This window comes from Hemitrygon akajei, chromosome 5, assembly GCF_048418815.1.
Source record: "Hemitrygon akajei chromosome 5, sHemAka1.3, whole genome shotgun sequence".
In the NCBI taxonomy this organism is placed as follows: domain Eukaryota; kingdom Metazoa; phylum Chordata; class Chondrichthyes; order Myliobatiformes; family Dasyatidae; genus Hemitrygon; species Hemitrygon akajei.
In genome coordinates this window covers 159082916-159095204 of record NC_133128.1, presented here as the reverse complement: position 1 = coordinate 159095204, position 12289 = coordinate 159082916, and the positions used below count along the sequence as shown (strand labels likewise).

General features: G+C 39.2%; 1 protein-coding gene and 1 long non-coding RNA gene across 3 annotated transcripts in view; one reads left to right on the top strand and one right to left on the bottom strand.

The window, feature by feature from the left end:
- The first annotated feature begins 1872 nt into the window (after positions 1–1872).
- Positions 1873–12289, top strand: part of LOC140728372 (uncharacterized) — a 106154-nt gene continuing 95737 nt past the window's right edge. The window contains exon 1 of one of the 2 annotated variants that reach the window (XR_012099057.1): positions 1873–2015. This is a non-coding gene — a long non-coding RNA (uncharacterized lncRNA). Of the gene's footprint in view, positions 2020–12289 lie in introns of both variants that reach the window. The other variant, XR_012099058.1, reaches the window with a different exon arrangement.
- On the bottom strand, positions 3729–10783 carry mstnb (myostatin b). Its single transcript, XM_073046989.1, has 3 exons — positions 10171–10783; positions 8286–8659; positions 3729–5348 (listed from the first exon to the last, which is right to left on the bottom strand). The coding sequence occupies exons 1-3, from the start codon at positions 10673–10675 to the stop codon at positions 4968–4970; spliced, it is 1260 nt and encodes a 419-aa protein (XP_072903090.1). The 5' UTR covers positions 10676–10783; the 3' UTR covers positions 3729–4967.

The window sequence follows — 12289 nt, the reverse complement described above, 5'->3', positions numbered from 1 at the left end:
ACTTTGATTAATATATAGTTTTATGAAAGAATAAAATTCTTTCAATTAATATAATTAAAATTAATTTTGTAAAATCCACTACAGTTGAGATGGCAGAGAGATAACCTATTTCCAGGCATTGCCAATGCTCCTCTGTAAATAGCTGCCAAAAGTTATCTGAGAATGCTGAAGGTTATTTGGTCTCCAATTTTATGTGTCCCTTAGGATAAATGTGCTTTCCACCAGTTGGCACCTCACCAAATTAGCTAGCTGAGATTACAAACTCAATATGGAGAAATGAGATGTAAGTTTAAAGGTGGTCAGTAATTGATTTACAAAAGATCTGATACTCTGTCAATTATTACCTCTGTTACAGGTCTAAATCTACAGCCAAAGCCAATTATGTCTATTATTAAAAGTCTTCTCAATACATTTCATGCAGTGAATTCTACTTTAGGAATTAGAAACTTTAAGTAATTGAAGATATTTCCTTCATTTAACCTGAAACTGGAATTAACAAATATCAAAAGAAACATTTAGCAAATTCTAAAACAGAGTAAGTTTGAGTATTGATTTGAGCACCCAATCAAACCAAATCAAAGCAAACATTTATAATAAAACACATCCTACACCTCAAATTTGAATGGGCGCTTTCTTAACAATATTGCTATGGCAATATGTTCAGGTATATGAAGATGTTATTTTTATTATTAGCTTCTCAAAGGTTCAACAGTAACTTCAACTCATGACACACATTACTAAATGTTCTTTTTGTTGAATCACAGACTTGAGTGCCCAAACAGTATAGTGCAAACAGAAGGGAAACATTTGGTCTGTCATAGCTTTGTACCCTTTGCAGATAACAATCCAAATACTGTAATACCATTCTTACATTCTTTAACATATCTCTGCAATGTTTTCACTTTCTATGTATCTCTAATTCCCCCTCAAATGCTACCATTGAAAACTTATATCCAAAACTTCAACACGCAATATATTCAAATTTTAACCATTCAGGCAAAGAATGTTTATCTTCATATTGCCTCTGGTCATTTTCCCAATCCCTTCAATCCCTATCTACTTATCAGTCCTTAGGTCACTGGAAATGGTTTCTTTTTACTTTGTCTATTTTAAAACGTCATGGTTTTAAATACCTTCATCAACTCTGCTCTTGGCCAAGCCTGCTCCAAGAATAACCCCGCTTCTCCACTCCATCTATGTAATCTATCATCCCGAGAATCATTTGACTAACTCTATGCTGTGCTGCTTCCAAAACTTTCACATGCTTCTTAGATACCAGATGATTTTATTTACAGCTCCCACTTGGATATATAAAGTTTATTAAAGTACATTAGTATAGCACTCTTGGTAGCAGAAATAAAAGATTCACGATTACTTTATATACGTCAGTAGCAACTTTCTCCTCTGTCTAATAAAAGAACAGAAATGCACTTAACAACCTCGCCACATGTCTAACTTTAGCAACCGTTTTCACTTACCTTCTTCAATTATGGCAATAATGCACTTAGCGATGCCAAGCGCCAAACCTGATAGCCCTTAGATGCCTTTCCTTTTGAGAGCACCACGTGAGCGCAGTCGCTGGGCAGCATCCGCGCGCGGCCGATAGCACGCTACCATTGAGTCTTGACATCACCCATTGGGAGCACGTGGCACCAGTGACTCATCTGAGAGTCTCCGCGTGCTGCTTCCGAGCTGGGAATAACCCGAGGGCTCGCTCGCTCTCACCTCCCTCCCGCCGCCCCCCACCCCCTCCACCTGCACGCACATAGAGCACCCACAGCCGGTCACACGGGGAGACGCGCGCCGGCCGCCGCGCCGTCCGCGCGCGGGGCCTGTCACCCTGCCAGGTGGCAGCCGGGCTTTGGTGTCATTGCCCCGACCAGGGGGAGCAGTCGCTCTGGTGATTAAAATGCATGTTGTGCGGGGCCAGGGCGCTGCTTGACACTCATATCCGCGTGCTGCGCTGCCCCTAACACGACGGCAATAGCGAAGGGTGACTGTTCTGCTCTCCAAGTGTGAGTACGTTTCTTAAAGTTTATTTTTAGGCTATGGAATCATTTCTGCCAGCGATGTGCGCCCTGTTTGAACAATCGAGGGTCATCTCCGAAAGGGGCAAACCTTTTTAAAGGAAGAAGTAACGCTAGTAAAAGTGGCGACTATGTGATGTAACATTGGTAGATAACCTAGACACATTAAAAAGGGACACTAGCTCATAACATTGGGTCATATTTGCACAGAAGGCGTACGATGTATGCTGAGATTTAGATTTTGTCTGTGAAAGATATTGAAGATACAGGGACCACTTGATTAGGAATAAACTGATAAGTACTTTATGGAGTTATGGTGACAAATATGACGAATGCTTCCAAATCTGGAAAGCATTTAATAATTATTTATTATTGGACAACTCAGGATTTGGCATTCTTGTATTGGTTTGCTACAGTGCATACAAAAAAAACATTGGATGTAAATGAAATATTATTTCTGCACCCGCTTAATGAGATCATAACAGTTTGTTCATTACTTTTTGCCACGTGTTTTTTGTATCTGAAATGTTCCGTGAACATCTTGAAGCCTTACAATCAATTGGCAGTAAACGTTGGGATTTATGTTAACCTAATAGGAGTAGATAATTGCTGATAACCCTTTGACCCATTGCCCCCTTCGGTAATGCCAGTAGGTCAGTGGGTTATCGATGTTGTCAAATCTTTTGTTACACTAAGGAAGAGTTGATGGTGTTGGTACGTATTGCTTCAGAGTGAATTGCTATTATAGCTCCTCCTTATATTTGGGAATTACTGTGTGCATAGAGAAAGCTAACAAATTGCTTGATCTTCTCAATACGCATACCAATTTAGCAGTTAATCTCAGCAAGATTGACAGTTCTGGTTGAGTAAATTCCTGGCGTTTTATCACCCGACCATCCCCTTCCATCACCAGCTCCAAACGACCATTTCCTCCACCTCCAATATTTTAGAACTAATAAGAGAAAGTGATTAAAGAAATTCGGGGTGGGTTAAACATAACGTATTATTTGCTTCCCCATTATCAAGATTTTGCCTTGGTCTCTTCTTCGAGACCAAGACATGTCTGGAGGTTGGCAACCCTCTTCACGGGCTCACATTGTAAGCCTTGTAAACATTGCTGAACGGATATTTTGGAATCTGTATACTTATGTAGTCTGATGGTTTAAATTGCTAATTCCGAAGCCTATAATCGCCATTGAATGCTTCTCTGTAATTACTGTAATCGTTTATTGCCTGACTAACAACATGAAGTGGGACACTAATTAAACCGAACATCAATTTAATCACTTGATAACCTCTGGTGGTAAATTAATACTGTTGTCATTACCGTGGTACAAAATTGGCATAAATCTAGGATGCAGTCACCATCTTATTGTTCCAGTGCCCTAAAGATGTGCTTGGATTCAAATCCGCTTTCTGGCTTCCAAAATGTTCATAAAATCGGTTTGTATATTGGAGAATTAAGTGGCTGTAGGTCTACATTGGGGATGTTAATGCATATTTATGCATATGGTTGAGTTTGTGGAAACTTGCAACAGATTGGGAAATGTGCTGGCAATTTAATCAGAGTTTCTACCATGAAGAGAAGGAGCTGAAACTGTGGAGGAATTATTCAACAACGCCTTCATTATTCATGTTTGATCTTCCATACAGAATTAGGAAGTATGTTTTCAAATAAAGTCAAAATAGTTCGCAAAATAATAAATTTTAAAGTTGTATATTTAATAAAATAATCACTTTTAATGTGAACGATATAATGACCCGAGCCGAATAATGTACAAAGTTGATTCTGTACAATATCATATTCTTCATTAGCCCCTCTATTCTGCCATCAACCACTGCTTCTTGGATTTCAGGAAATGAGATCGCCGCGCCATTGCGCCCATTGCAATTCCATTATGTTCATAATCCGCACAATCTATCAGTCCCTTTCCTTTTTACTGCTTTCTCTCGTGTGTCTTCTGTCGTGTATTTTATTTGAGATACAGCAAAAGCAAGCGCCCTTGTTCATTGAGCACCTAACGTAAGTTGTATCAAACTTTGCTCTTCATAAACCTGTTATATCGAATCAACAGTGGAAAAAAAATGAAAAGGAAAAAAAAGAACATTTACAAAATGAATGTCATGAACATATTATTTCAACGAACAAAGCAGTCATATCAAATTCAGTTTTTACAACTTCGTAGCAACCAATTCAGTTCTCTCTATTGGCTTGCCATAGTGCAAACTGTAGCGTTGCCAAGGCAGAATTCAAACAGGGTCTTAACACTTATTAGACTTGTGGTTTTCCTGTGTCTTTTGCCTTAAACGTTGTCCACAGACATAGTGCTTCTGTTAGCTTCGAAAGACAGTCCATCTTTCCCGTAATGCCAATGCATAAAATTCAAGTTTAGAGTAGTTCAGACGACTTGATAATGTAAATGTTCTGTTTATCTGAACCGAGAGTTAAACATTGTAAGTACAACGTTTTTATCTGTTGCAAATACACGAATACCGTTTGGTTGATGATCTGGGGAGTGAAGTGTCAAGTCTATGTCAGAAAACTTCTGAACTCGTTTTAAACACATGCAATGACATTTTTTTCTATACATCGGAAATGCCCTATACTTTTAACTTGTCAAATTTGGAATTGAAATTTTTCGCGCTTATTCAGATTTGGATGGTTTTATGTGGGATGTTGGGGCCTTGCTAGCAATGTGTACTCGCTCCTCTTTTGAAGTGGAATAGTAGACCGGACCGTTGAATTCATTAGGTGTATCGGAATCTCGCTGTTCTGGTTCGGCCCATATTATTCATTTCTTTGGGGGTGGGGGGAGCATACACAAATACAATCTCTTCTTTGCCTATTGCACAGTACTGGGTGATGCAGAAAATCGTTGGTACGACCATATTTCGCACGTCCAGTTGTAGGGACGCATCCTCCTGTCTTTTTGGTCGTTCTCAGGAACAGCCACAACGATCCACTACCATCGCTGGGATTTTTCCATAGATGATTTGTTCTCTTCCATTAAAATATAACATATTTATAGGCGACATCTTCGTTGGGGTGCAGCAGGGCCCCGCCGAACCCCTAGGGTTGGCCTGCTGTACAAGGTGGGTGTGGGGGAACTTTTGCAGGAACATGTACTCGCATTGTCCTGAGCAGTAATTGGCTTTGTATCTCTTGGGCGCTATAATCCAGTCCCAGCCGAAAGCCTCAAAGTCTACTGTGAGGGGATAACGACAGCAGCGCGATTCGGTCGAGTGCTCATCACAGTCAAGCCCAAGATTCCTTCTGGATCGTTTTGATGTTTCTGTCACCTTTACTTCGAGAAACGGTTGCTGTTCAGAGAGAGAAAAAAAGAGGAAAGAAGTTAAAGGAAACTTCAATATATGAACGTTTCAGGAACCGCTGAAAGAAAATGCAGAATTGTGTTTTGATTTTATTCCTTGTCTTTTCTCCCTCGGAGATGCTCTGGTTTTCGTTAAAGCATAAAATCTAGCATGGAAGCTGAGAGAATCCATAAAAGCCAGCTGAGGAATTGGAAAATATTGAGCAGAAGTTAAATACAGTCGCAAGGGATTCCGTGACATTTTCCAGCTGTTGAGTAGCGGGGCAAACATTTTCTTGCGCGCTGTCATTTTAATGACTATTAGGAAGATTTTACATAGATAGAGGATGAAAGACTTATTGGAAATAGAATTTGAGATTTCTAATTAAGCCTGATTATTGTATTATTTGATACCTAACATTATCTGCTGCATTTTGCAAAATCGTTGAACTGGGAGTTAGAGCTCCGAATGTCAAGCACACCTTTAAACCTTGGATATAAACCAGGGGCTATAAAAATGGATACATTGATTCCATTATTCTTGTCTTCCGTAATTTTGTGGGAATGCATAAAGGCTAAAAAAAAATAATACATTGATGGAGCCTCCTTATTTGGCCCAATCTCTGGCCAAAACTAGTTGGAGATCTACGGGAATACTATTCAAGTTAACTTTGGAATTAATTCTGAAAGTTATAAAAGAAATCTTCTCCGCTGATTATTTACATTACTACTTTGGGATAGAGATCAGTGCATTTTCATCCAAATATGAGCTCCCCCTTCCTTTTCAGGGTAATTTTTGTTCGTCAAGTTGAATTCTGAAAAGGCCACTTGACTCTTCTTTTAAATATAGTACACGGCATGTCCACTTTACTCATAGGTTTTATAAACGTGGGGAGAAATAAATCTATAATTCACAGATCCATCGTTCCTATAACACCATCACTGAGTGGAAGAAGATGTGAAAAGATGAGTATTTTTATCTTTTAGTTGCATTTTAAGAGTCACTTTATTAAAAAGATTGTAAAAACATGCAAAGGAACTGAAATATGTCCCGGGTCCTCTCTCGGAACAAACGAAATCAGTCTTCAGAAACCGTAACTGGGCGGAAGACAATTCTGATCCAGGCTCTTGCAGAACAAGGGTAAATGAAATGTTTTCATTGTATTAAACCTTAAAAACCTCAGTTTTTCTTTCTTCGCGGATCTTTCTTTCTACGGCTACCGAGAAACACTTATTCAATGCGGCTCTAGTAATTTTAAAATTAAATTGAGCGCCCTCACTTGGACAATTTCCTGTTCAGACAATAAATGTCTCTTGGTTCCTGGAGTGTCGTAGTTTGTGATGTCATTGGAAACTCTTCCTGTGAACCATAAACTGATGTTTCTACCCCTCTAAAACGACATCAGAGTTCATGTAGGGACATAAATGGTAAATTTTTAGGGCTTTCTTCTGAGTATGAATACGGTATTTAATCACCCCTGCTGAATGTTGGTGTTATGGGGGAGGACGACAATCCTGGATTAAACATCCTTCACGGCGTAAGAAATCCAAATCGTTTTAAGTTTGTTTGAATTTTTTTTTAATTAAATCCTAGGTAACGCTTTTAAATTGCCATTCCGTGAAAATTCTCATTCAAACGCACAATGCTCTTTTAATATCTCTTAATTCTTTTTCTCGCGTCTCTTGTTGTTAAACCGTTTACTGTTCAAAGCAATCCTCCTGTGTCATTGCAGTGAATCGCATAAATTCCGTCCCAAATTACATCCACAAAATGCAGCTAGGAAATTGGAAACTCTACAGTTCACATTGTCTACGTCGTGTTAACGCTGGCAAATACGTTCTTAGTAATAATTCCGAATCGTGTCATAGCAAGTCACTACTAAACGGAGTGCAATGTTTTCTTTCTCCCTGGCGATTACGATACCCAGATACTACCAAAGTCCTTTCTATGACGTGGATGGATTTAAAAACTTACACTGTTGAAGTCTTCAACATTTTGCAAGAGTTGATACGTTTTAAAAACAGTTAGCTAAATGTATTCAAAAGGAATAAACATATTTTGTTCACCCTGCTAAATACTGACTCATGCTCGTATAGTGTTCTATTTGTGATATTTTTGATGGTAGGAAGAGGGTATCTTTTTGCTGGGTGTGGGTCGGTGGGGGAAGGCGGTTCGCGGAGAGAGTACTTTTCACAAATCAAGAAGGCTCTCAACATAGTTCAGCCAATTCTAATTGCTTACTTGATTCTACCCAATATTTCATAAGATTAAGAATGTAAGGAGGCCGTGGGAAGTTGTTACGTTCGATCGTGCATATTCTTCTGTAATTATGTTAAAATTAACGACATGTTCGTGTTATATTGGGCATAAGTTTGAAGGGAAATATAAAATATCGTCTCGAATATCCAGCAGTAAATTCGCAATAAAGTTATTTCATTTTGACTCTGTATTTTATTATTCAAAATGGAAAGGCATTGGCATGTCCCATTCCCTGTGCGTATTATGTTCAAAGATTAAAGTAAATCAAGCTGCCAGACATGAGTTTATTGAATGATCAGTAACATACTTTTAATCGTTCGCTCTATCTGATTTTATTTAGCTGAAGTTGAAAATCAAATGCAAATATTTTAGATATGACGATTTTGGAAAGCAGAGAAATTTGTAATCTAGCAACAGTCCGTGAACTTGTGAGTTAAAGAACTCATCATATTTACTCATCCGTGGACGTGTCTATGGATACGTTTAATATTATCTAGCAGCAGGGTATTACCTGCCGGCCTTAACTCAATGACTTTCAAAAGTATTTAAGGTACCTTTAAATTAAAAAAAGCATTCAGATTTTTAGTATATTGACCAATGAACGTTTGGCATGCAACGCCCCTTTATTAACTGGTATTACAAATATTACTGTATACTGCATGTAGTGTTCAATAGAATACCGCTTACCAATCCTTCCTCCCCCACTCCCGGGGAGGTGACAGCCAGGTCGAGTCCGTTGATATCAGATGCGTTTATTTGGATGCCCCAGTTCGTTTCGGGTTGCTTGAGCCAGTTCTGTAGTACGCGTTTGAAGTCTATACTTTGCCAATGGCCAGTGCCAGAGTTAATGTCGAATTTTAAAGAGCGAATTGGTGTATGATTCGTCCATTCCTGCCCCACTGGCTTTAGTCGTAGAATTTGCATAAAGACCGTTGTGGTTTGTTTCACTGGCCGCAGGTATATCCAGAGATGGGCTTTGACTACTTTATTAAATTGCATTTTGGGGCTGATCTTGAAGGAACAACATTTCGGTTTGTCGTCGACTTGGACACTAGGTTCAGCTTTAAAACAATTTAAATAATACACGTGAATGGGATTACTTTAATCCTATCTTCAAATATTATTTTTTTTTTAAAAAATCCATTATACACAGCGAATCACATGCAGTGAAAGAGCAAGACACTGTTTGCCGTCTCTTTTCTGAAAGAGTATTTAAGGAGAAAAGGTCACAGGCATAGCATTTTAACAGTAAATCGGGTTTAGGGAAATATATTCGCTGGAAAAAGCCATTGTCACGATGCTGGCTTTTAAAAAATAGAGTACATGTATAGCAAATGTATGTTTAAACTGAAATATTTATTTGCAGCTGAATTGTGGTGGTTAATTTGACTGGCAAATTAACACTTTTCATTTGCAGCATGGCAATTACTACTTGGGAGCAGATCTATATGCCACTCCCCCCTCCCCCCGTCCATTTTTCTTCAATATAAACACTTATGAGAATTCCACCATAAATTGGTTTCAATCTTATCTTTCTGACTGCATATCAATCGTCCAATTTTTGCAGATCTAGCATTTCGTATCCAACCCAGGCTGTCAGAGCGTTCAGGCAGCTGCAGTTACCCGTCACATGCTTTGCAGTTAAAATGACCCTAATGACACACTGAGGTCATGACACCATTTGCTAGTAGCTATTAAGTTATTCCTCTACAATGAACACTAATATGCCTGTGGGACAATAGAATCATTCTTTCCAACTCTCTTGGAATGAAGGAAACCAGTCAGCTATATTGCGAAACGTAAAATGTTATTTTGGAAACCGTGATGGAAAAACCGAAGAGCTTTAAGTTAGAATATAAATTGTTCAAATCCGCAATTGAAAGTTCTTTTTGAAAGCTTGCGTAATCCTCATTAGTTACATTCATTTGTTTCCCAGCAATAGCTTCTGCGACAGTTTGCAAGGGTCTAACTCAGCTAAGGTTCATAGGGTCACCTGGACTGAATAATAATTTCTCCTCAACTAAAATATAACTTGATTGAGCAAATTTAGTTTTGAATTGATGGCTCATAAAAATGGTGCTTTTATAGTCCTAGGTTATAAACATGGTTTCCCAAGATTCAGGTGTACAGGAAATATAAAATGTTGCTAGTTAAGATGTCCTTGCTTAAACTCCAACAGAGCGTGTTTGTGAATTCTTCTGAACAGCTATAACGTGGACAAATAAAGATTCTTTTTTCCTTAAAGTTTACACTTCTCGTTAAGTGAGTTACAACCTTAGTATGTTGGTGCGTATTGTAAAGGAAAGGGAAGCCTTTTGAAACAGAACAGATGAAAAGATCACAATGAGGTCGCGATTACCATGGCTAATAAAATCTTTGTCGAGCCGTTTGCTTTAAGTGCAACTCACATAATAACCTACACCCAGTGATATTAGTCTATCAATTGAGAAAAAAAAGGTGTAAACATTATGGCAGCACACAAATTGAAATGTTGTATTACATCAGCCGTTGTACGCAGAAAATAGTTAGTTTACTGCTGAAATGTTACTTATAATTCTACTGGCCTACTTACGCTCCGTGGCCATGGTGATGAGAGTTTCAGTGGTAGCATGATAATCGTCCTCTTCTAATAAGGCATCATTATTATCATCCCCTTGGATATCATATTGATCAAGTAGCCGTTGCAGAGGAGGAGCTTTCGGTAAAAGTTGGTTCACTGTATCCCGGCTAATGTTGGGTGCTTCTTTGAGGCGCAGTTTGCTCAGAATTTGCGATTTGATAGACTCCAGTCTCAGTGCTTTATTCTCCTTCCTCCACCTACAAGCTGAACACTCGGACACGTTATAGTCACTATCTGGCCCTTTTTCTAGCGATTCCGTTTTAATATCTGTCAGATTCGCGTGCGCACCATCTCTGCCACCTACTCGAGCAAGTGCACCAAAGAGAGCCAGGTAAATGAGCACTTGCGATGCTTGCATGTTCCCAAATCTTTTGCTGGATCCTCTTCTGTCTCCAGTTAAAAGTGTGTTAAGAGACTTGTGGGCTGGGATATGGCCAAGCGCACTGGTAAATCTCATATATTCCAACACGGCTTTTTATACTACAACTTTGGCCACACTATTGTGTCGTAAAAATCAACGATTGGCTGCTGTGCCAACAAAGAATCTAGCTGTCAGAACTGAGATCTTTCTCTGTCACTCACAGCCAACGCAACGTCATTATTTTCAACTTCGCTCGTGTGTTTATACCGCCTGTTTATTCCAATGAACGATAGCCGAAACAATTCGCACAAAGCCTGGTGCGTCTATCACTTTTTTTTTGCATTCAGCTAGTTGTTAAGACTCAGAACGCCAGATCCCCTGCTGCTAGGTGTAATATGTAGTAGTTTTTGTTACCAGTTTTCTACAGGTTTCGCTGGAAGTCTATCCCAATTGTACTGATTGTCTCTCTCTCTCTCTCTCTCTCTCTCTCTCTCTCTCTCTCTCTCTCTCTCTCTCTCTCTCTCTCTCTCTCTCTCTCTCCTTCTCTCCCCCCCCCTCTCTCCCTCCCTCCCTCTCTCTCTCTCTCTCTCTCTCTCTCTCTCTCTCTCTCTCTCTCTCTCTCTCTCTCTCTCTCTCTCTCTCTCTCTCTCTCTCTCTCTCTCTCTCTCTCTCTCTCCTTCTCTCCCTCCCTCCCTACAGTAAATATGAGATGGTTCAGTCTTCTGAAAGTTTGACCTCGATTGCGACAAACAGTTGGGCATTATTCGAGCACTCCCCTAATTTTTGCCATTATCTTTTACATCTGTCCATTAAAATCGAATTAAAACATGAGTAGTGCAACGAGGACAACTATTAGCGGTTTCTAATTGTGAGTTTTCCAACCAGACTTTGACCGGGTATAGTTTGGCGCGCTTTAATGCAGTTGACTCGGAGGACATTAAAGCTACAAACAGTTACTGTTATGGAAGAAAGGTGAAGTTAGCTTTATTCGACGTTTCCACTGGCTTAGAGAAAGTAACTGTTAATTGAAACATTTGCTTAGATATGAAATAAAACAACATGTGCCGTGTAAAACACAACATAGGCGTTATGTGCATTATGGCGGAACAATCGGTCCTGGGATATTAATCTCATGATCCTACACAAAAAAAACCTTATGTCTAAGCAGCTCTTTGAATATCATAATAGTTTAAAATGTTTTCTTTGACCTGAAATGTAGATGAATGACAGTTAATGCTCACGTGCATTTCCCCACACAGACGGATTCAGTGTGGAAATGATGTGTGCAACTGAACCACAACTCTCCATAACGCCCTGGACTGTATCCGTCGTGTAAGAAAATTGGTCAACTTAGAAGTCAAACGTTAAGTGCTGTCAAACAGCTGTGTTATACTCTGAGCTCCAGGCGCATCGATCGGAACAATTTTAAAGGTCATAATATGCCCCGTAGAACTGTTCATCTGGTAACAAACTTATACCTCCCTTAAAGTCCGAATGCTACACTAAACACGTATATTATTACAGAACCGTGCAGTAAAATCGCCTGAAAAGTTGACGCTCTTCTCTCTCATTTACAATCAATCGTATTTCTTATCATCTTTCTAGATTATACTAAAAACAATTTTAAAGGATGCATGTTACGAAGAGCGAAACGTATTGATATTCACTCAAAAGGCCGTGCCATTTAAAACCACAAGATTGTTAAATACC